General features: G+C 51.6%; 1 protein-coding gene across 4 annotated transcripts in view; it reads right to left on the bottom strand.

Annotated features, from left to right (window-relative positions):
• LOC123771083 (neuronal PAS domain-containing protein 2) overlaps positions 1-25313 on the bottom strand; it is a 232933-nt gene that overhangs the window by 34727 nt on the left and 172893 nt on the right. For all 4 annotated transcript variants that reach the window (XM_069309569.1, XM_045763406.2, XM_069309571.1 and 1 more), the window contains 2 exons: positions 25022-25111; positions 11384-11583 (listed from right to left, as the gene is read on the bottom strand). In XM_069309569.1, coding sequence (XP_069165670.1) covers positions 11384-11583; positions 25022-25111 — 290 coding nt within the window. The remainder of the gene's footprint in view (positions 1-11383; positions 11584-25021; positions 25112-25313) is intronic.

Genomic DNA, 25313 nt, shown 5'->3' with positions numbered 1-25313 from the left:
TCACCTCCCTCACCAAAATAGCTCCTCCCAACATACTCCTGTTGCTGTTACTACATTATACACACACATTATATATACCCATGTACAAATGTGTTCACTATAGCGAACCACTAAGCTAGTATGATGAGCAAAACAAGAGTGGCTGCCACACAGTGAGGCTACCTCGATTCTCTCCCTCGCTCCCTCACCACAATTACTCCTCCCACAATACTACGAACAGTGCTTATTATCACCACAATCCTGCTGTTATCACAATACTGGTCACTAAATCCTGTAAATACATAATTGACCACAAGTTTATTTTGTAAAGGAACCTAAGAAGTCGTTTGAAGATTGCTAGATGGATGAAATAATGCTGTGGTGCTGTGGCTAGCACTGTGAACATCGTGAACAGCATTCAATCACTAATATTTGAACATTGTACACAGTCATTATCACACTCAGGCTCTTCTGTAATACTATCATGGCTAAATAATACAAGTTATATATAATATTTTGACATTTTTAGGCGATGCTGTGGTCACAAGTTGAACAGCAGTGCTGTGAGCTCATGCTGCGTGCGCCGGCCTTGGTTGCTCACTCACTACTGAGGCTCTCACCCAGGAATGTGGACCACGATATTTTTTAAAGATGGCATCTGTTTACAAGACCCCTGAGGAAGCTGATGTGAACCCCATGTAGCCGCGGGAGTTTTGAATGGAACGTGAAAAATACAAATACCCGGAGACGCGTAGTGCACCCCAGACGTGGGCTGCAGGCGCATTGCGCAGTTAAAGGGTTAAGTGAGGATTGTTCGTCCAAGCGATCACCGAGACCGAGCTGTCATAGTTGATGACAGCCACTGTCATCAACTATGATTCACCAAAGTGTAAACAGTTGTACAGTATTATATTTTGCTTACCCATTGTTTCAAGTGAGAAATGGTTGAAGGATGATAAAATGGTGTCAGGGGAGGCAGGTTGCATCAATGGTGATGGTTGGAGTCTGGGGGCAAGTGGTGTCAGTAGTTGGGGTTTAGTGTCTGGAGGCAGGTGATGGAAGTTATTCTCACTGGGGGTTGTCAGAAAAGACTGGTGGTGTCAGTGGTGGTAGGTGTTGTTAGGGGAGGCAGGTGGTGTCAGTAGTAGATGATGTTGTCAGGGGGAGGCAGGTGATGTCAGTGGTGGAAGTTGTTGTCAGGGGAGGCAGGTGGTGTCAGTGATGGAAGGTGTTGTTAGGGGAGGCAGGTGGTGTCAGTGGTGGAAGATGTTGTTAGGGAAGGCAGGTGGTGTCAGTGGTGGAAGGTGTTGTCAAGGGAGGCAGGTGGTGTCAGTGGTGGAAGGTGTTGTTAGGGGAGGCAGGTGGTGTCAGTGGTGGAAGGTGTTGTCAGGAGAGGCAGGTGGTGTCAGTGGTGGAAGGTGTTGTCAGGGGAGGCAGGTGGTGTCAGTGGTGGAAGGTGTTGTCAGGGGAGGCAGGTGGTGTCAGTGGTGGAAGGTGTTGTTAGGGGAGGCAGGTGGTGTCAGTGGTGGAAGGTGTTGTCAGGGGAGGCAGGTGGTGTCAGTGGTGGAAGGTGTTGTCAGGGGAGGCAGGTGGTGTCAGTGGTGGAAGGTGTTGTCAAGGGAGGCAGGTGGTGTCAGTGGTGGAAGGTGTTGGCAGGGGAGGCAGGTGGTGTCAGTGGTGGAAGGTGTTGTCAAGGGAGGCAGGTGGTGTCAGTGGTGGAAGGTGTTGTCAAGGGAGGCAGGTGGTATCAGTGGTGGAAGGTGTTGGCAGGGGAGGCAGGTGGTGTCAGTGGTGGAAGGTGTTGGCAGGGGAGGCAGGTGGTGTCAGTGGTGGAAGGTGTTGGCAGGGGAGGCAGGTGGTGTCAGTGGTGGAAGGTGTTGTCAAGGGAGGCAGGTGGTATCAGTGGTGGAAGGTGTTGGCAGGGGAGGCAGGTGGTGTCAGTGGTGGAAGGTGTTGTTAGGGGAGGCAGGTGGTGTCAGTGGTGGAAGGTGTTGGCAGGGGAGGCAGGTGGTGTCAGTGGTGAGCTCTGGTTATCAGCTAATTAGCAACACGTGGCTGGCACCTCGATGCTTCACTCACTGTCTACTTTACACCAAATTAGCTGAGAAAATATTACCATTTCAGTTGTTTGTAACATCGCTCTATCATATTTCATAGTCAAAATGAAGAATTCATAATAAATGGTGGTGTAAGTGGTGAGGGGATATATTAGTGGGGGTTAAGGAGGGAGCTAGCCTCTACGCAGTTAACATTGTGTGTTTACTAGTTGTGTTTACTAGTTGTGTTTTTGCGGGGGTTGAGCTTTGCTCTTTCGGCCCGCCTCTCAACTGTCAATCAACTGTATACTAACTACTTTTTTTTTTTTTTTTTTTCCACACCACACACACACACACCCCAGGAAGCAGCCCGTGACAGCTGACTAACTCCCAGGTACCTATTTACTGCTAGGTAACAGGGGCACTTAGGGTGAAAGAAACTTTGCCCATTTGTTTCTGCCTCGTGCGGGAATCGAACCCGCGCCACAGAATTACGAGTCCTGCGCGCTATCCACCAGGCTACGAGGCCCCTATAGTGAGGGGCCCCTATGTGTGAGTCTGGCCTGAGGTCTGGCCTGAGGTCTGGCCTGAGGTCTGGCCTGAGGCCTGGCCTAAGGCCTGGCCTGAGGTTTGGCCTGAGACCTGGCCTGAGGCCTGGTCTGAGGTCTGGACTGAGGTCTGGTCTGAGGGCTTATCTGGTCTGGTCTGGTCCAAAGTCTGGCCTGGGGCCTGGTCTGAGGTCTGGTCTGAGGCTTGATCTTGCCCAAGGCTTGCCAGTCTGGCCGCCCCCCCTTCTACTGCCGACATGCTACAACCCCCCCCAGTGGCCGTCCCCTCCCCCCTCCCCCTACCACTGGCGGCCCGCCAACTGCCCCCTCCTCTTGTCAGTTTGCTGAGGAAATTAGGTAATTTCGCTTGATTGGATTTGATAAGCTCATATATGTAGCATTTTTATTCCAAATTGTTTGTAAGAGATTGTTCTATTAGCATTTTCGCTTGGTAACGACGCAGCATTGCGTCATTTTTTTAGTAGACGTAGTCTCGGTAACAATGCAGCATTGCGTCGTTTATTAAAATATTTGCCAAAAATCAGGGTTTTATCCAATTTTTGGGGGGACCGGTTTTAAAATGCGCGCCGTCTTCCCATTTTCATTGTTAGGCCTCGTGGCCCGCAGGCGGTGCGGCACACGCCGTAGGTCCATTGTTTTCACTTAACTATTATGACCGGTGTCGCCTCCCCTCGTGTCTCAAAGGTGTGAACATTTCGGCTATTTTCCGTGGCTATATTTCTTACTGCGGCTTTAGAAACTATCTACGCTTACTCCACGATTGATAGTGATCATGAACAAGGCCCTTCCAGGAAGAAATTTGCGAAAGAAAGGCGTGAAAAAGGGAAGCTAAGTAGTGTGCAGGGGAAGTACAAGCGAGTGAGACTAACTCCCTCTAAGTTTCAGGCTGTATTTGACGATTTGTCAGAGTTATCTAGTGAGGAAATTGATGTTGATACTGACACTGATGAAGGTAGTGAATGTATAGAAACAGAGATGGCTGATGAGGATTTTGGTAATGATGGAAGTGAGGAGTCTGAGGTTGAGACTGCCACTCGTGCACGCCGAGGTACTGGAGCTCGTGCCAGAGCCAGACTTACCACACATACCCCACCACCAACAGATTCTGATGAAGGGTGGTGTAGTGACAATACTGCACCCTTTGTGGACAATTTTACAGGCACACCACGCTTGACTGTTCCTGTACCTACCACTGTTTTGGGTTTTATTCAACTCTTCCTGACTCAAAGCTTGTTGAAATATATTGGCTATGAAACAAATTTGTATGCTTCCCAAAGTAAGGCACGTACTGGGAAAACAACAAACAAGAGATGGGAACCAGTAACAGTGAAAGACATTGCCAGATATTTGGGACTGACGATCTTGATGGGTATTTGCCCGTTGCCAAGATTTAGAATGTATTGGCAAACAGGCAGATTCTGGCACATACCTTGTTTCAACACCTTTATGACTGGTAAATGATTTGAATTGATTGCTAAGTATTTTAATATTTATAACAATAAGTCCATACCACAAGGCCAAGAAGTTGACAGACTTATCAAAATTCGCTCAGTCACGCAATATCTCATAAATAGATTCAAGACAATATACATTCCCCATAAAACCAGTGTTGACTGTAATGAAACGCCATTTTCTAGGTGAGCCCCGGAGGCTCCCTGGAGCTTATCGGTCTAATGTATGTTATGTTAGACCGGGATATTAGCTATGGAGTTCAGACCTACCAGGGACCAGCGCCAGAACCTGTCCCCTTCAGAGAGGTTTCAGGGAGCAATGGCCCTGGAAAACCCCATATGGTTGGGGGTTTTCCTTATCTGCCATCGACCGGAGTCAGGCACCCAGAAAGGTAGGCATAACAAAACAAACCCCACATGGTAAACACTACAATAAAAATGGAACAGAGAGGTAGAAAACTACCTACAATCTCAAAGAACAATCAATCAATCAATTTACTGCCGCGCTGGTCGTCCATGCAGCCCTCCCCCCCCCACCCCCAGGGAGGGGGAGGGGGCCCCGGACCTCACCGCGCCGGCTGCCTTCAGTTCGGAAACAAGGCTTCAACCAACGCGAAAAACCTTGCCAACCAGATGGGAGGGAGGGTAGCCAAGGAGACTCCGGGGCTCACCCAGAAAATGGCATTTCATTACATTCAACGCTGGTTTTCTGTGGGGAGCCCCTACAGCTCCCTGGAGCTACATACCCAAAGAGAAGGAATTAGGGACTTACCCGGGAGGTGGCAGCCAGAAACTCCTCAACGTGAAGTCGAGCTACAACCTGCGACCCAAAGCAGCATAAGAACGCCGAGGAGCTGGGACGTTCACCAAATAACGGGCGGCCAGGACCCTGTTTGACTTCCAAAATCCACACGCCCGAATATGAGCCCAAGACATGTTACCAAACACGGTAGCCAAAGCTGCAAACTTCCGAACGTCATGGGCGCAAGGATAGACCGCAGGCTGGCTAGACTTGATAACCCTGCGGACAACCTGGGAGACTCGAGCCCTGGAACAGGGAACGAGAGAAACTGGATCAACCCAAAGCGCATCCCCAGCCACCCCAGCTGAAGCGCGCAGGTAACGGTGAAGTGCTGCAACCGGACACAATACATGACGCATCCCCGGCCGAACCAACCAAGCATCAATGACCCACGGACCCCTCCGGAAAGCAGCCGTCTCGTTCTTCGCCAGAAAAGATGGAGAAGGCTGCAAACGGACAAACCTACCCCCAGGACCAAAAGAGCAGAAACCCCTGCGCCGGAGGAGAGCATGAAGCTCCCCTACTCGGCCCCCAGAGGCCAATGCCAACAAAAACAAAGCCTTGGAAAAACAATCCGGAACCGAAGGGGCCACCACAAACTGAGGAGAGGAAAGATAGGAGAGCACCCTGCCCAAAGACCAGGACGGCTCAGAAGGAGCATGAGCAGGCCAGAGGTGAAACATAGCACGGAAAAGCTTATGAAACAGGGCGGATGTGACGTCCACCCCGAACGCTAGCTTGAGCGGCTCCGCCAGCGCCGCACGATACGAGGCGACAGTATTAGGCATCAAATGACGGTCCTGAAAAAGCCAAGAAAGAAAGGACAAGACAACCCAATCCAAAAGAAGAGACAACCTATAAAGAGCCAGAAAATGGCAAAAAGAACGCCAGGAAACTTCATACTGTCGCCGAGAGGAAGCTCTCAGGTGGGACACCATCAACGAAACCACCTGATCACCATAGAAATGGTGATAAACCCGCGTCAAAAAGACCAGACGTGAAGAGCAGAGGAGAAGTTTGAACCAGCTCTGTACCGGACCAGGCCGACCTCCTGAAAGAGGCGGAGCCACGGGAAACATCCCGGGTTCGGGCACCGAGCCAAGAGCATCGGAAACCAAGGCTGGGCTGGCCACCAAGGGGCCACAAGGACTACTCTCCCTGGGAATGTCTCCAACCGAACCAGAATTAGAAGCAACAGCTGGACCGGGGAAAAGAGGTACAGGTAACCCCACCTCGACCAGTCCTGCCGAAAAGCATCCACCGCGAACGCCTCGCAGTTGGGGAAGGGCATCACATAGATTGGGAGACGTCGAGACCACGCCGACACGAAGAGGTCCACATCTGGGAGACCGTACGTCTGGCAGATCCAACGAAATGAGTTGTCGTCGACCGTCCACTCCGTGGACAGGGGATGGAGGCATGACAGACCGTCCGCCAGAACATTGGACACTCCCCAGACATGAACCGCATGGAGAGCCAAACCCCAAGAATCCAGCAGACGAACCACTCGAAGAGACCAACCCCAAAGAGCCAAGGACCGAAGAGAACCCCTGCAGTTCAGGCAATGAACCACTGGAGAACAGTTCGAATGGAGGCGAATGGTCAATCCCCAAGCGACCCAAACCCTCCGAAGCACGAGCCAGACTCCCAAACTGTGCTGTGAGCCCGATGGAAGGATGGACCCCCACCGTCCCTGGCCTGCCTGGTGAGCACTGGTCACAAAGCCCCAGCTGAGAGACAGCACATCCGTGAACACATCGAGCGATGGCTCGGGAAGGTGCCAAGGCACTGAACCCCGAAAACCCTGAAGAGGAAGCCGGTGACGCAGCAACCGACACAAGGCCCACGGAGGACGAACCCAACAATCGCGAGGGAGGCGGAAGGGACGTCCCCGAAGGAACCAAAACAGACGCCGAAGCCAAACCCGACCAGGCAGGTAGACGAGCACGGCGAAGTTCAGACTCCCGCACAACCACTCGAGCAACCGCCGAGTGACCCGGGACCCCCTCAGAAACAGCCAACGGCTGTCCCGCAGCCGCAACAACGCCTCTGGAGGGAGAGACAAGGAAGAGGTCCGATAATCACAAACAAGACCCAGCCAGGTCCAAACCTGGGACGGAACCAGATGGGACATCCTCCAGTTCACCAGGAACCCGAACCTGGCGAGCTGGGAAAGAACCATGTCCCTGGCGAGCAGACAAGCCGACCGACTGAGAGCCCACACCAGCCAGTCGTCGAGGTAGGCCAAAACCCGAATCCCTGGAAGAAGCAGATGGGTCACCACAATCCGGGTCAGACGCGTGAAAACGCGAGGTGCCAGATTCAAGCCAAAAGGTAGGAATTGAAAACGGTAAGCGTGACGCCCCACCACGAAACCTAACCAGTCCCTGATCCCTGGATGAATAGGAACGTGCCAATAGGCGTCCTTGAGGTCCAGGGACACCATCCAAGCACCCGGCTGCAACAGAAGCCGGACCTGAGACAGAGTAGTCATCCGAAAGGAGGGGCAAGGAATCCAGGGGTTCAGACGGGACAAGTCCAGAATGAACCTCAGATCCGCACAGTCCCGTTTCAGTACTGGAAACAGACGGGAAACCCACCTGAGGGACGTAGTCGTTTCGACCACGCCCAAGTGCACCCACTCCAAGATGACTTGATGAAGCGCAGGAGAGGAAACCTGCCTTGTTAGCCCTGAACCCTCCAAGGGAGGTCGAGTCGCCCAACGCCACCGCAGGCCAGATGACACGACCGACAAGGCCCACAAATCGTGGGACCAAGAGTGAGCAAAAAGAGGGAGCCTCCCCCCCATCGCCCCGTCAACGGGGCGAACCACGAAAGGGCCGACACCCCTTACGAGAACCCAAATGTCGAGCAAGGCGATCACCGCGCCGACCAGATGACGCCGGCCCCAAAGGGAACAATGGCTCAGAAACCAATGGCCCACCTCGACCAGCAGAACCCTGAAACCTGCCATGACCCCTCCAAAACTGCCGAGAACAACCGCTTCGGAGAATCAACAAGTCCGCCATAGGACGACAACTGGACGAAGCCGCATGAGAGAAACTGAGAGACCGCAGTCTCTGCGGGCTAATTTTCGTTTGGGGAGTTCTGTCCACCTGTTCGGTCTTCGGTCGCAATAGTTTACCAGAATAGGGGTTTGTTTTGGGGCGCCTACCTTTCTGGGTGCCTGTCCCAGTCGATGGTAGACATAGAATGCTCCCAATCATAAGGGGGGTCTCTATAGGCCATTGCTCCTCGTGCCTCTCTAGAGGGGGCCAGATTCTGGCTCGTGGTCCCCGTTAGGCTAGAACTCCATGCATTGACTGATGCCAGAAAGTTATACATATCCATTCAGCCTGGATAGCTCCGGGGAGCCGAAGGGGCTCCCCCCCAGAAAGTTGTATTATTTTGTATATTTTTTTTGTTCATACTTTCGCGTATTGTACTGGCAATATTGTTCTCTTAGAAAGGACTGGAGGTAAGCCTCACCAGAAGACGACAAATGTTCCAATAATATGGGAAGAAGCAAAGACCTTCCCGAACCTTCGAGATCCTACAGAAGCAAGCACAAAATCATGAAGGCCATTAAAGCACAGTCGCACCCGAGACCAAGAGCCATGTAGAACCTTGATAAGAGGGGAACATGACCCTGACATGACAGAGAAGTCCTGTCCCAGAGAAGAAGGGTGAGAAAACGGAGAAGAATACCTACCGATAGGATGAAACTGACGGACCCAAAGGGACAAGGAACCGAACCCTGGGAGGAGCTGGCGCCCAAAAACTCATACGTAGAGGGGGGGGGGGGAAGAATCCCACTCCCCGTAACCGCGAGCCCCACTTAGAGGGTAGAAAATCTCGGCGGGGTCTAACGAGGCCCAAGGCCCCCCCAAGTCAAGGGAAGGGCTTCCTCCCAGCCCCTCTCCAGTCCCGAGAACCTGCACGGCAGGCCCCGGGGCTGAACCATCCCCCCAAAGCCCCAGCCTTACAAGAAAAAGCCGGGACAGCTGGAAAATTAAGGAAGGGAGCCCACTGGCAGACTCAGAAGGAGGAACAGGCTCGAATGCCTCCATCACTACTGTGGAAGAAGAAATCCCCGAGACCGCCCGAGTCTCAAGGACACCGAAGCCCCGTCCCGACCCGGAACCCACAGACAGTAAGGGTCCGGACGCAGGGAAAAAGGGGGGGAGGGGGACCAGAAGAAACCACAACAGGGTAAAGACAAGGAGGCACGGACGGAAACAAAACCGAAGCAATCAACATCCCCAAGCCCCGTACAACAACCAAAATGGGGCAGCCTCAGGGCTTCCAGGGAGCAAATAACCTGGTGCGTTGCAACCACCTGAACCCAACATGCAATGCCCATGCTGTTTGCACCTGCATAGTCAGCATAAGACTGGGTAACCAAGTCACAAACAAACAACAAAACTCGCAGGACTTTCGAAGGTGCCACTGACCCCACAGGCAGCAGACGGAGGCAAAAAACAGCGAGAGTCACCCCGAGACAAGGGGTGACCCTCGAACTCGCACATAGCGAGGGGGGGGGGTCACATCCAGAGGTCACATCCATCGGATCCACGCGCCCCCATGGGAATTCCCAGGGTCCTGAGACGGAACTCACGCTCAGGGAAGCCCAGGCAGGGTACTGCTAACCGGCGCCCAAGTCTACCAAACAGCTTTCTAAGAACTGAACCCCCGGGACGTGTACACTCACGGGGACCAAGCAGGGGGAACCACCGGAAAAAGAAAAGAGTACTCGGTACACAGTGGGCAAGAACCAAGGCAGACCCCCACTAGGCAGGCAAATAAAAAGAAAAAGAAAACTGCGCAAGAGGATAGCGTACCCAGGCGGAACAGAGCTGGCCGTTATGACTGGTGAAAACAAGCTGCGCAATACCCTGCACCCCTACCAGTGCAAATTGCCCCCTATCCTAAGGTGAACAAGGGAGACAGAACACTCTAGCACACAAAGGGCGGCCAAAAACTAAGCAGTAAACGGCCTAGCAGAGTCAGAACCCAAGGAATTTGTGGAAGGTGGCCCCCAAGCCCCATGGGCAGTACTTACTGGGCACCTAGGGAAGGAAACCCTAGGCATATGCAGCCCGAGTACTGGAGTGTCACTCCTGGCTCATGCACCACCTAGAAGACAGTCACCACACATAAGGCACAGTGCTGAAACAACCACTGGAGCCAGAACACACGACCGTTGCCTATAGCATCAGCCTCAGAACTGAAGGGTGGATAGCCAACGTGGGGGTTTGGGGCTCCCCCCATTTCCCATCCAGGGGAGGGAAATGGATGAAATCATCCCCCTCTGGATGATTAGTTGAGCTTCCAACACAACTGACATCCTGACATCATTCAATTTCAATGGACTGGAAAATAGACAGAATTTACTCTCTGTGGTTATGCAAGACATTTGGGAGACCACAGGTGGATCTATTTGCTGCAGCATGGAATCACCAGCAGTGCTAGTTCCAGAGAGACAGGTAGCCATGTTGGACACCTTTTATCTAGATGGGTCTAAGTGGAATTCCTGTACCTGTTTCATCCAATTCAGGTTATTGTTCCTGTGCTTTCCAGGTTAGAAGCCTTTTGGAGGTTGGTCATTGTCATGGCTGTGTTGTAGCTAAACTATCCTTGGTTCCCAGCCCTTCTTGCTTCTTGTCCACATTCATTACCCTTTTCCAAGCTTCATCTCTCTCTCAGTGGATCATCAACAAGACATTTTGGAGTGATTCTTGGCTCTCTGCTGACTAACAGTTTGGTTATTAAGGGTTGGTCTGTTAGGCAAAGCATTCATTATATACTCTGTTGACTGCTGTTCACAATAGCAAATAGCAATAGCAAAAAAAAAAAAAAAAAAAAAAAAAAAAAAAAAAAAAAAAAAATAGCAGACAACTTTTGGGCAGGCTTGAGGTTATTGCTTCTTATTCCTCATTCATACTCCTCATTATATTCTCCCTTGCTCCAAAGCCTATTTATTCTTGGAAGTCACTTGTTCTTATTTTCAATTATAGATGTTTCCCATTTCAGATTTCCCTGTCTTTGGATGTTCCTCATTCAAAGGGATAGACTGGAGGTTTTGTTTGGTGTTTGTCTTTACCAAACATTTCTCTATGACCATTTAGTTTTGTAATCCCTTTTCAGGATTTCCACAGTGTGTGCAATCTAATGACTTCCAGTTTCCCCACTTCTGGTACCTGTGCTCGGTAGGCTCGGAGATGATCACACAGGCCTGGTTTGTTAAAGCTGGCCATGGTGTAGTACCAGGGGTGTTTCATTATATTCAATGCTGTATTTATGCTTAATATAAAAATAACAATCATTTGCAAAACATATTATATAATTAGTAGGCTACACTCCTGGCTACACAAATGAAATATAAGCAATTCATTTGAAAGACAGTTTAACGTTTAAAAATTAAAAATATTTCAAAATTAAGCCTCTCCTAGTTCATTCAGATAACTTTAACCAATATTTACAAAGATTAAATACTCTGATCAGAGGATTTATTGAGAATACAAAAAAGTAAAATTAAGTTCTAACCTTGTGTATGGACCCAAGGGAAACATGAGAGTTGAGAGAAGCATCAGAACACGGAGAAGGCGGAGGGGCAACATCATCTAATATTAGCTGTGATGGTGGCTGGTCTTGTTGCTGTTGGTGCATCACATCTTGCAATCGTGCTCGTTTACTACTTGATCCGCCTTCATTCAAACTACTGCCACCATTGTATTGACTAGACTCTATCAAAGAATAAACAATATTGATCAGTTATCTTCAAAGTTTTATACACAAGTTCCCATTAACATACATGTTGCTAGCACAATGTGGTGATCATAATTACACTCGGGTAATTACAATGCTTCCTTACCGTAAATATTTTGGTATGTGTGTTAATTTAAGTGTAATGAGAGTCCACTTTTCCTTGCCTTAAACAAGTTAGTTTGTTCTCCTCTAGATGTTCAAAAGTCAAATAACAATAAAAAAACAGCGCTGAATGTAATGAAACGCCATTTTTTGGGTGAGACCTGGAGACTCGCCGGAGCTATCTGGGCTGATATGAATGTATTTGAGCCTGGCATCAATCAAGTGAATGGAGTTTTTAGGCCTACTAGGGACCACGAGCCAGAACCTGGACCCCCTCAGAGAGGCACGAGGAGCACTGGCCTATAGAAACCTCCATGTGGTTGGAAGTATTCTATGTCTGCCATCGACCGAGTCAGGCACCAAGAAAGGTAGGTGCCCCAAAACAAACTCTATCTGTTCAAAATATTGCTACTGAAAGCTGACCTATTGGACAGAACTCCCCCAAAATAAAAAAAAATGAGCAAACGAGCATGACGCCACAACCATCACCATACCGCAGTCTGCAACGGGGAGCCCCAGACTTCTGCGCCGGCTATCCATACCTTTAGTTCTAAGGCTGAATGTCAAAAAACCAGCGTTGAATGTAATGAAATACCATTTTCTGGGTGAGCCCCTGTAGTCTTCCTGGAGCTTATTAGCTATGGACATTAGCTATGGAGTTCAGACCTACCAGGGACCAGCGCCAGAACCTGGCCTCTTCAGAGAGATTTCAGGGAGCAATGGCCCTGGAAAACCCCCTTGTGGTTGGGGGTTTCTTTATCTATCATCGACCGGGGTCAGGCACCCAGAAAGATAGGCATAACAAAACAAACCCCACATGGTAAAAACTACAACAAAAACTGAACAGAGAGGTAAAAAACTCCCTACAATCCCAAAGAACAAACAATCAATTTACTGCCACGCCGGTCGTCCACGCAGCCCTCCCCCCCCGGGAGGGGGAGGGGGGGCCCCAGACCTCACCGCGCCGGCTGCCTTCAGTTCGGAAACTAGGCTTCAATCAACGCGAAAAACCCCGCCGACCGGATGGGAGGGAAGGTAACCAGGGAGCCTCCGGGGCTCACCCAGAAAATGGCGTTTCATTACATTCAATGCTGGTTTTCTGTGGGGAGCCCCTACGGCTCCCTGGAGCTACATACCCAAAGAGAAGGAATTAGGGACTTACCTGGGAGGCAGCGTCCACAAACTCTTCCACGCGAAGTCGAGACAACTGGCTGCAACTTGCGACCCAAAGCAACACAAGAATGCCGAGAAACAGCAGGGACATTCACCAAATAACGGGCGGCCAGGACCCTGTTCGACTTCCAAAATCCACGCGCCCGAATATGAGCCCAAGGCATGTTACCAAACACGGCAGCCAAAGCTGCAAACTTCCGAACGTCATGGGCGCGAGGATAGACCGCAGGCTGGCTAGACTTAATAACCCTGCGGACAACCTGGGAGACCAAAGGATACCTCCAAAGGATACCTGATTAACCAGGCTGTGACTCGTACGTCAGGCTGCGAGCAGCCGCGTCCAACAGCCTGGTTGATCAGTCCGGCAACCAGGAGGCCTGGTCGACGACCGGGCCGCGGGGACGCTAAGCCCCGGAAGCACCTCAAGGTAACCTCAAGGTAACCTGACCTGAGCCCTGGAACAGGGAATGAGGGAAACCGGATCAACCCAAAGCGCATCCCCAGCCACCTTGGCTGAAGTGCGCAGGTAACGGTGAAGTGCTGCAACTGGACACAATACATGACGCATCCCCGGCCGAACCAACCAAGCATCAATGACCCACGGACCCCTCCGGAAAGCAGCCGTCTCGTTCTTCGCCAGAAAGGACGGAGAAGGCTGCAAACGGACAAACCTACCCCCAGGACCAAAAGAGCAGTAACTCCTGTGCCGGAGGAGAGCATGAAGCTCCCCTACCTGGCCTCCAGAGGCCAATGCCAACAAAAACAAAGCCTTGGAAAAACAATCCAGAACCGAAGGGGCCACCACAAACCGAGGAGAGGAAAGAGAGGAGAGCACCCTGTCCAAAGACCAGGACAGCTCAGGAGCATGGGCAGGTCAGAGGTGAAACATAGCACGGGAAAGCTTACGAAACGGGGCGGACGTGACGTCCACCCTGAACATTAGCTTGAGCGGCTCCGCCAGCACCGCACGATACGAGGCGACAGTATTAGGCATCAAATGACGGTCCTGAAAAAGCCAAGAAAGAAAGGACAAGACAACCCGATCCGAAAGAAGAGACAACCTACGAAAAGCCAGAAAATGGCGAAAAGAACGCCAGGAAACTTCATACTATCGCCGAGATGAAGCTCTCAGGTGGGACACCATCAAAGAAGCCACCTGATCACCATAGAAATGGTGATACACCCGCGTCAAAAAGACCAGACGCGAAGAGCAGAGGAGAAGTTCGAACCAGCCCTGTACCGGACCGGGCAGACCTCCTGAAAGAGGCGGAGCTGTGGGAAACATCCCAGGTTCGGGCACCGAGCCAAGAGCATCGGAAACCAAGGCTGGGCCGGCCGCCAAGGGGCCACAAGGACTACTCTCCCTGGGAATGTCTCCAACCGAACCAGAACCCGAAGCAACAGCTGGACCGGAGGAAAGAGGTACAGGTAACCCCACCTCGACCAGTCCTGCTGAAAGGCATCCACCACGAACGCCTCGCAGTCGGGGAAGGGCTTCACATAGATTGGGAGACGCCGAGACCACGCCGACACGAAGAGGTCCACATCTGGGAGACCGTACGTCTGGCAGATCCAACGAAACGAGTCGTCGTCGACCGTCCACTCCGTGGACAGGGGATGGAAGCGTGACAGACCGTCCGCCAGAACGTTGGACACTCCCCGGACATGAACCGCACGGAGAGCCAAACCCCGAGAATCCAGCAGACGAACCACTCGAAGAGACCAACCCCAAAGAGCCAAGGACCACAGAGAACCCCACGGTTCAGGCAATGAACCACTGGAGAACAGTCCGATTGGAGGTGAATGGTCAATCCCCGAGTGACCCGAACCCTCTGAAGCGTGAGCCAGACTGCTGCGAACTCCCGAACCGTGCTGTGAGCCCGACGGAAGGACGGACCCCACCGTCCCTGGCCTGCCTGGTGAGCACTGGTCACATAGCCCTAGCCGAGAGACGACGCATCCGTGTACACATCGAGCGATGGCTCGGGAAGGCGCCAAGGCACCGAACCCCGAAAACCCTGAAGAGGAAACCGGTGAAGCAGCAACCGTCACAAGGCCCACGGAGGACGAACCCAATGATCGCGAGCGAGGCGGAAGGGACGTCCCCGAAGGAACCAAAACAAACGCCCGAAGCCAAACCCGACCAGATGGGTAGACGAGCACGGCAAAGTTCAGACTCCTGCACAACCACTCGAGCAACCGCCGAGTGACCCGGGACCCCCTCAGAAACTGCCGACGGCTGTCCTGCAGTCGCAACAACGCCTCTGGAGGGAGAGACAAGGAAGCGGTCCGAGAATCTCAAACAAGACCCAGCCAGGTCCGAACCCGGGACGGAACCAGATGGGACTTCCTCCAGTTCACCTTGGCGAGCAGACAAGCAGACCGACTGGGAGCCCACACCAGCCAGTCGTTGAGGTAGGCCAAAACCCAAATCCCTAGAAGACGCAGACGGGTCAACACAACCCGGGTCAGACGCGTGAAAATGCGACGTGCCAGATTCAAGCCAAAAGGTAGGCATCGAAAATGGTAAGCGTGATGCCCCACTACGAAACCTAACCAGTCCCTGAACCCTGGATGAATAGGAACGTGCCAATAGGCGTCCTTGAAGTACAGGGACACCATCCAGGCACCCGGCTGCAACAGAAGCCAGACCTGAGACAGAGTAGTCATCTGAAAGGAGGGGCAAGGAATCCAGGGGTTCAGACGGGACAAGTCCAGAATGAACCTCAGATCCGCACAGTCCCATTTCAGTACTGGAAACAGACGGGAAACCCACCTGAGGGACGTAGTCGTTTCGACCACGCCCAAGCGCACCCACTCCAAGATGACTTGACGAAGCGCAGGAGAGGAAAACCTGCCCTGTTAGCCCTGAACCCCCCAAGGGAGGACGAGTCGCCCAACGCCACCGCAGGCCGGATGACACGACCGAAAAGGCCCACAAATTGTGGGACCAAGCGTGAGCAAACAGAGCGAGCCTCCTCCCCATCGCCCCGTCAACGGGGCGAACCATGAAAGGGCCAACGCCCCTTACGAGAACCCAAACGTCGAACAAGGTGATCACCGCGCCGACCAGACGACACTGGCCCCGAAGGGAACAACGGCTCAGAAACTGGCACCAATGGCCCACCTCGGCCAGCAGAACCCTGAACCCTGGCACGACCCCTCCGAAACTGCCGAGAATGACCGCTTCGGAGAAGCAACAAGTCTGCCATAGGACGACAACTGGACGAAGCCGCGTGCAGAAACTGAGAGACCGCAGTCTCTGCAAACAGCAACAGACAAAACGGAGACGAAAACCTAAGAGCCAGGGCCCAAGCGGATTCCAAAAAGAGGGGGCGAGCACAGCCTGACGGCACGCGAGGCGAGAAGCAAAACACAGAGACACCGCTTCCTTCAGGATGGGCACAAAGAGCTTCAACAGTGCAGCCGACGCCCTAGCTGCCAAAGACAGCGCCCCGGACGAAGGCCCCTCATTCAACACTCCCACATCCTCCTCAAGCCAAGCAGAAGACAGCTCGAGAAGGAAAAAGAAACACAAGACCGAAGCCAAATGCCCACGGGCGCGCGACTCCTCCGCAACCAACGAAGCTGAAAGCTGAGGAACCTGCTCGTGAAGCTGGAAAAGGCCAACATCCCGAGAAAGCACGGGAGCAAATAAGCACACATTAAGGTGCTCAAACTCGCCCCCCCCAGGTAAACCTGTATATGAGTAGCAGTCTCCCGCCAATCAAGCGTGCGGGTTCGACAGAACCCATGCCACGCCCTCAGCGAAAAGAAAGGGCAGTCTCCCAGCCAGGAAGACTCCGGAACCTCCAACCGCACCCAAAAACGGGAAGAACAACCGAACTCAAATGAGGACGGATCCATTGGGAAGGCATAACCCAGGTCTCGCAAGAGGTATGCAGCAAGAGCTTCCTGAGCCACCTTCGCGGAGATGTGGGAAGTAGCAAACCCCTGGAAAGATGGATCCGAGGTACCCAAAGGCGCCCGGAACCGAACCCAAATCATACTCATACAGGGAAGGGGGATAAGAAAATCCCTCCCCCTGCAACAATAAGCCCCGCGAGGAAGGCAAAAGCACCCAAGCGGGGTCACAGGGGGCCCAAGGCCCCCAGGTCGACTCCTCCCCAGCCCCAGGATCCCCCACATCGGGACCCGGGACAGAGCCGTCCTCCAAACCCTCTACCCCTGAACAAAAGGCAGAGTCCAAGGGAAAGGCAGACAAGAAAGGGGTCTGCTGGCGGGACCCAGAAGCCTCGGCAGGAGGAACCGGCTCAAATGCCTCCGTCCCCGACCCAGATGAGGCAGCCCCCGAAGCAGCCCGAGTCTCATTACCAACTAAACCCTGTGCCGAGGCCGAAACCCTCAGACGTTTTGGAGCTGGACACAGGGAAGGGGGGGGAGGTGCAGGAAGAACCACAGGGAAAGGACCAGGGGGCGCGGCTGGAGCCAAAGCCATAGTGACCAACACCCCCAGGTCAGGGTTCCTAAAGCCAAAACGGGGCAGCCTCGGGGCATCTGGGTGGGAAACCAACCTAGCGTGTTGCAATAACCTAAACCTAACATGCAACACTGATGCTGCCTGTACCCTAATAGGAACATCCTCAGAGTAAAACTGGAACACAAGCAGAGAACATGACTCGCAAGACTGGGTCAAAGGTGTCATGGAACCAACAGGCAGCATGACGGAGGCAAAACAGGTGACTGTCACCGAGACACGGGCACACTGCAACCTTCAAACCCGCACAAGGCAGGCTGGAACTCGGGGGACGCATCCATGGGTCCCCGAGCCCCGACAGGGGTTTCCAGGGCCCGTAGATTAACAACTACGGGAAGCCCGGGCAAGGTGTTGCTTACCGGTTGAGAAACCCAACAACAAGGGTAGATGATAACACTGAAAATCCCCTGGGACGTGTACAAGCACGAGGGCCTAGCAGAGGGCCACCAAAACAATATCAGGGGGACTATAGACCCACGAGGCAGAACCTCCACCAGGCAAACAAAAACAAAACAAAAGAAAAACCCTGCAAAAATACACCGTCTCCAGTGGCAACAGGAACCGGCCGCCGCTTAGGTGGCAGGCTGTGCAACACCTTGACGCCCTAACCAGCACAACAACCAATCCCTACCCAAGGCCAAACAAGGGTCCCAAGCCCCAGCTGGCCCCAAGGGCAAGGCAAATGCCGAGCAGTAAGAACCCCTACGGGAGCAGTTCCCGAACGCCCCAGAGAAGATAACCCTGACACGCAAGGGCAGTACTCACAGGGCGCTTAGGGAAGGAAACCCCCAGGCGCATGCAGCCCCGGCACTGATGAGGTACTCCTGGCCACCATACAATACACAAAGACAGCAGAGAACGCCACACAAGGCAAACACCGCCCAGGAATTTGAGGCCAGAGAAGCATCTATCCCGGTTGACACTAGCTAGTGAACTGAAGGCAGCCGGCGCGGTGAGGTCCGGGGCCCCCTCCCCCTCACGAGGGGGGGGGGGGGGTTGCGCGGACGACCGGCGCGGCAGTAAATTGATTGTTTGATTGTTCTTTGGGATTGTAGGGAGTTTTCTACCTCTCTGTTCGGTTTTGTTGTAGTTTTTACCATGTGGGGTTTGTTTTGTTATGCCTATCTTTCTGGGTGCCTGACCCTGGTCGATGGCAGATAAGGAAAACCCCCAACCATATGGGATTTTCCAGGGCCATTTCTCCCTGAAACCTCTCTGAAAAGGCCAGGTTCTGGCGCTGGTCCCTGGTAGGTCTGAACGCCATAGGTAATGTCCTGGTCTAACATAACATACATTAGCCCGATAAACTCCAGGGAGCCGTAGGGGTTCCCCACAGAAAATAAGGACTTTCCCGGGTGGTGGTCAGTCCTCACTCCTCAACGCGAAGCCGAGACAACTGGCTGCAACCGCAGACCCAATGCAATGCAGGCCCTACGTGATCCAGGGACATTGACAAGTAGCGAGTGGCCAGGATCCTGTTCGACCTCCCAAAACCCCCGTGCCCGAATGTCAACCCAAGACATTTTGCCAAAGATGGCAGACAAAGCAGGAAACTTACGCACGTCGTGGGCACGGGGATAGACCATAGGCTGGCTATCCTTAATAATCCTGCAGATGACCTGGGAGACCCGAGCCTGGGAACAAGGAGGAAGGGAATCCGGATCAACCCAAAGTGCATCCCCAGCCACCAAAGCCGTGGTGCCCAAATAACAGTGAAGAGCCACAACCGGACACGAGACATGATGCACACCCGGTCTGTCCAACCAAGCATCAACAACCCATGGACTCTTCTGGAAAGCAGCAGTCTCACTCTTCGCCAGAAAAGAAGGAGACGGCTGCAACCAAACAAATCTACTACCAGGACAAAAGAGCAGAAATCCCTGCGCCGGAGGAGAGCATGAAGCTCCCCGACCCATCCCTCAGAGGCCAATGCCAACAGGAAAAGAGCCTTGGAAAAACAATCCTGAACTGAAGGTGCCACTACAAACCGAGGAGAAGAGAGGAAAGAGAGCCCCTGGTCCAAGGGCCAGGAGGGCTTGGGCGACGCATGAGCAAGACGGAGGTGAAACAATGCACGAGACAACATGTGGAACGGAGCAGACATAACATCAATACCGAATGCAAGCTGGAGTGGCTCCGCCAGCGCCGCATGGTAGGAGGCGACAGTATTCGGTATAAGATGATGGTCCTGAAACAACCAAGACAGGAAGGACAAAACAACCCTATCAGAGACTGAAGTACACCTACACAGTGACAGGAAAAAATGGAATGACTGCCAGGAAACCTCATACTGCCGCCGAGACGAAGCACGCAGATGGGTGACCAACAACAAAGCCACCTGCGCCCCATACAAATGGTGATAGACTCGAGTCAGAAAAATCAGATGTGAAGATTCGAGGAGAAGATCGAACCAGCCTTGTAACTGGCAGGACCGATCTCCTGAAGGAGGCGGAGCCGCGGAAAGACCCTTGGGTTCAGACACTGAGCAAGGCTGGGTCAGCCACCACGGGGCCTAGAGGGTAGTTCTCCCCTGGTAAGTCTCCAAGCGACCCAGGAATTTTAGCAACAGCTGAATTAAGGGAAAGAGGTACAGGTAACCCCACCTCGCCCATTCCTGCCTGAAGGCATCGACCCAGACGTCCTTGCAGTCGGGGAAGGGAGCCACATATATTGGGAGACGCCTTGACCACTCCGACACAAAGAGATCCACTTCTGGAGGCCCAAACGTTTGGCAGAGGCAATGGAACGAGTTGGCGTTGGTCGTCCATTTCGTAAACAGGGAATGAACCAGGATGGGCCATCCGGCAGGACATTTAACACCCTCCAAACGTGAACCGTCAGGAGAGCCAAACGCCGAGAACTCAGCAGACGAGTCACCCGAAGCGACCAGCCCCAAAGAGCCAAGGACCGCTTTAAACCCCCCGCAGTTCAGGCAATGACCACCGGGGAACAGTCCAAATGGAGCTGTACCGTCGATCCGCGAAAGACCTGAATCCTCTATAGCAACATCCACACAGCCACGAACTCCCACACCGTGCTGTGAACTCAACGGAGGAATGGAACCCCCCCCCCCCTGGCCAGGTCTGGTGAACACTGGTCAAAAAGCCCCAAGAGACGACGCGTCCGTGAACACATCGAGCGAGGGCTTGGGTAGGCGCCAAGGCATTGAACCCCAAACAACCCGAAGAGGAAGCCTGGCGATGCAGCAACCAACGCAAGGCCCCTGGAGGCCAAACCCAGCGGTCGCGACAGAAACAGAAGGGATGTCCCCAAAGAAACCAGAATAGCCGACGAAGCCACACCCGACCAGGCGAGCAGACCATCATGGCAAAGTTCATGCTCCAGCACAAACCCTCGACCAACCGCTGTGTTACCCGGGAGCCCCTCTGAAACAGATGAAGGAAGGAAAGCAAACGAAGCAGAGCTGCCTATTAGGCTCTGCCTAATAGGCAGACCTCCACTGCCACAACAGGCTAACATGCCAAAATAACAAAAAAAAAAAAAACGAAATCACACAACAAGCAAACAACCACCCAGAGATAAACATCTGGTGCCATGTAATAGCAATGCTGGCTGTGCTAGTTTCAGTGCACCTCGCCAGCAAACAAAAACACCCTACCCAGGGTAAGGGCGAAAGCCCAAGTACCCTGACTCACTCCCAATGGCGAGGACAACCACAAGTAAGGATCGAAGCCCTCTAATGGGGAGTGTTTCCAAAATGCACTAGGGAAGATAACCTTGAGACATAAGGGTAGTATTTACGGAGCACCTAGGGAAGGGGACCAAAGGCGCATACTGCTCCAGTACTCTAAACTACTGGCAACACGCACATTTCTATTTCATAACACCATCACAGCGAAGAAATACCAAAGAAAACGGGAACACTAAACCAGAGCGACAGGGACCACTTGGCACGACTACATCAGACAAAGAAGTGAATGGTGGCAGTCAGCTCCGCCCTCCCTGCTGGGGGTGGAGCTAACGAGCAGGAGGTTAGTTGGACGAAGATTTTCTTGTTTGTTTGCTTTCTGGGGAAATTCTTTCTTGGGAGGATGTAGCTTGCCATTTTTCAACCAGACAGTGATCTGTTTTGATTTGCCTACCTTTTTGGGTCCTTTCCCTTTCGATGGCAAGGTGACATTCTTTAACCCCTCAACTGCACGGCTTCCAAATATGACACCCCCAGTGTGCAGGAAAGAAATTCTCTGAAAAAAATTATTTGTTGTTTTGAAAGTGACAAAAACCCTTCCTTGAGTATGGGTAAAGTAACGGAAAATCGAAATTGTACTTCGGCTGCTATGGGGTCCATAAGTTGGCACGTGACGCATCATTCCCCGTTTGCCCGTAGCGTACACTCTACTACTGGCCTGTGGGCCAGTAGGGCGCCCGGGGCAGGATGCGTGCGTACTACCGCGAATATATTTTTGTTCATTTTTTGCGCACAGTTCCAAATACAATATATTTGTTTTTATGTGCCAATCCTATGTATAATGAACATGTACACTATATTATGGCAGTAGAACACTCGTACTGTCCGTAGACACTGTGTTACGTGCATCACCAAAGTGTTTACGTATCCTGCACATATTTCCAATGTATCATGCTAATATACTTATATTTACAGTCTATATACACACTATACAATATCACACACAATATACACACACCATAAACACACTCAGTATTCCGCAAGTGTGTGACATGCTGCAAAACAGCCAACGGGGCAGAGTGGCACCTTGCACTCCACGCACTAGGTGGTGATGCATCTTTGCTTTTGTTCTCTGCGGGTAATGTTCCTGCATACTATACTCGCATGTTTACCCTTCTCCCATGATTGCTGTGCCTGGCATATACTTGAGCATGTGTACTCCAAAGTTCTCATTACCCCTCAGTCTGTCTGGAGCTGCATGTGGCATTGTTGCTTGCACCCCGCATGGTACAATGGATCCCTCCTTGCCATACTTTACTAGCAGCTGTGACACAACACAGGCACTGAATGTACGTATTGACAGTCTCCTGCCAGATTTTACCAGGTACATATTGAAGCAGTTGAGCACTGCAACATCTATTAGGTGGAAGAAGAACTTTTTCGTCCACTTCACAGACTTGCATACGCACTCCACTGCACCTAGTATCATGCCACATTTATCGATGAGGTGCACGTTCACGTTATAGTCTATGACACAGTCCGGGTTTATACATGGGGAAGCTCGTCTGAAAGTGGACTTTGCCACTGTCCAACATGGAACTGGTGTGAATCGTAGTCAGCATATTCACCTCGCATCTGTCCTTCCACCACACTGACAGCACGTTGTCATACTTGCGCAGCTGGCAATCACCCACTGCTATACCAATACCGAACATTGGTATTTCCTTCCTGTGGGCCTTCACAGTGCCACATACGCTGGTGTTGTGGGCAAGGAGGTATCTGGTCAACAAGGGGCTGGTGTAATAGTTGTCGGTGAACAGTATATGCCCCTTGTTCAGCAACGGTTCCATCAGGGTTTTTACGACACTGCCAGAGAACCCGTGTTCATCCAGAGCTGGTATGTCGACATCTGTACCATAATACAATATTATGTCCAAGACAATACCGGTCACACAGTCGCACAGCACGAAAAACTTCAGTCCAAAACGGTGCCATTTTGATGGGATGTACTGCTTGAATGCCAGTCGTCCCTTGAACAGTACTAGTGATTCATCAATAACCACATTCTGTGCAGGTACAAAATAATCCTTGAACTTCCCTCTCATGTCACTGAACACCTTCCGTACCTTCCACAGTCTGTCGTGTTTGTTCTCATTTGCATTATTCTCGATATGCATGCACCTGAGAATCAAGAGAAACCTATCACTCGACATATACCAGTTGAACACGGCCGATGGAACTAAGCTGTCTTTGCTCCAATAATCCTGGATGACAGCTTTCTTGGAGTGCTTCATCATCATGCTCAGTGCCAGAAACACGTACATTTCGTCAATTGTCGTGTCCTTCCATTGCGTGAGGCGTGAGGCAGGTAAAATGCCGGCATCTATGAGGCTGTGTGCATACCTGTTTGTCTCAGTCACAAAATGCGTCATGAATTCGTGGTCGAAATATGCCAGGAAATATTCCATTTCTGACATACCATCACCGGTAAATGGGAATAATGGTGTAACACCAACATCAGTATCATCAAACGTTGGTATCTGAGGGACAAATGTGGCACAATCCTCTCACACAAGTACACCTGGGGGTTTGGTGTTGGCGCCAATACCACGGCCAACACCATCACAAGCATCAAAAACATGGCTATGTCGTCTGGTGCTGGAACTGTGTGAGGGTATGCTAGGCGATGAGGCAGATTTACGAACTATAGGCCTACCACGAACATCTGATGTTGAGGGGGCCACTGTCGTCATTGTCCTGTTGTTGTGAGACACGTTGCCACCTGCAGCGATGTGTTGCTGGGGCCGCAAAACCCCGCCTGGTAACACCCCCGCTGCTTGTACTCGGGTTGTCCACACTACTCGTATCGGAGCCTATGTCACTGAAGCCCGAGAAAGATTCATCGCATGTACAGTACTGTCACTGAATAAACTTGCATCTGGGAACATACATGGTGGAGGTGGTGATAACGGTGTTGACCCAGAGTGGGAGGGCAGTTCTGGGCAAGGCGTGTGTACCATACATGCTCTCCACATCATGGACCTCAGTCTCTCCCTCACTCATATCAGACCTCTGTGTAAGGTCTTTCTCTGGATCATAGTCTAGGTCATCATCCATAGCACTTTCATCATACAAAAATGTCGCGTATCTCCTCCTCAGAGAGTCGTTTTCCATGACCCTGGGTCACCGTGGAGCGGGTGCGCGTAGACAATGCGTCAGACATGGTTGCTGCTTTGAAACTGAGGCTCCCCATGGCCGTGGGGCATGCTGGGATTTTTTTTCAAGATGGCGGATGAGCATCCATCTCGTACCCACCTCACCGCGTGCCAGTTTTGAATGGAACATGAAAAATAAAAATACCCGGAGGCGCATTGCGCACCCAGGACGAGGACCTGCAGGTGCGTTGCACAGTTGAGGGGTTATATGTAAAGTGGTCATGGCCATTGCTCCCTTTGCCTCTCTGAGGGGGACCAGGTTCTGGCCCGTGGTCCCTGATAGGCTTACGAAGAACTCTGCTACTGATGATACTCAAGTAGTATGGCATTTGATCAGTATGATAGCTTCAGGGAGCCTCTGGAGCTCACCCATGAACTGGCGCTTCATTACATTTAACGTTGGTTTTTTAGTTTACAAGATATGCTTGAGAATGTTTTGGGGTGATTTTATGGGTCTCTGAGTTACTGAAAGCATCTGTGTCATTGGTGTGATGAGCTATGACCTTCACTGAGCTCTAGACCCACTTTATGCTGGGGGTAAAACTATTTGAAAAGTCACGCAATACTGTGGCAAAAGTCAGAGCCTGGGAAGGAAGGGGAGTGTTTGTTCTCTTGAGTTCAGTATGTAAGACTGAAGTAGCTACTGAGGAAAGTTTGTTTAGAAATGTTATCTATTATCACTGCAAAATATCTTTTTTTTTTTAAGTATAGTTTGAGTTATTTCATACAGAACAGTTTTCATATAAAATTTCATACAGATATTTATATACATTAATTACCTTTTCTGGGACTAGTTCTGCTGAAGTGCCCCCAGCTCTTAGCAGGAACTTTTAGCTTAACGAATGGAGTTGTCTCTGTAGTTCCATCATCTGAGATATAAAAAAAAAATCCATTAATAAAAAGATATTACTGTACTTTACCATAAAGTGCATCCTTCAAAATCTGGACAAATTCATTCAGGATATATTGTGAAAAAGGGAAAGTTTGGATTTCAAGGTATTTTTTTTTTTTTTATGAAAATGTATTCTTAGAGTTCTTACAGTCTTGTACAGCCACTAGCACATGTAGCAT

Source organism: Procambarus clarkii, chromosome 65, assembly GCF_040958095.1.
Source record: "Procambarus clarkii isolate CNS0578487 chromosome 65, FALCON_Pclarkii_2.0, whole genome shotgun sequence".
NCBI classification, from domain to species: Eukaryota; Metazoa; Arthropoda; class Malacostraca; order Decapoda; family Cambaridae; genus Procambarus; species Procambarus clarkii.
Note: the sequence above shows the minus strand (reverse complement) of the source record. Positions and strands in the feature narration are given on the sequence as shown.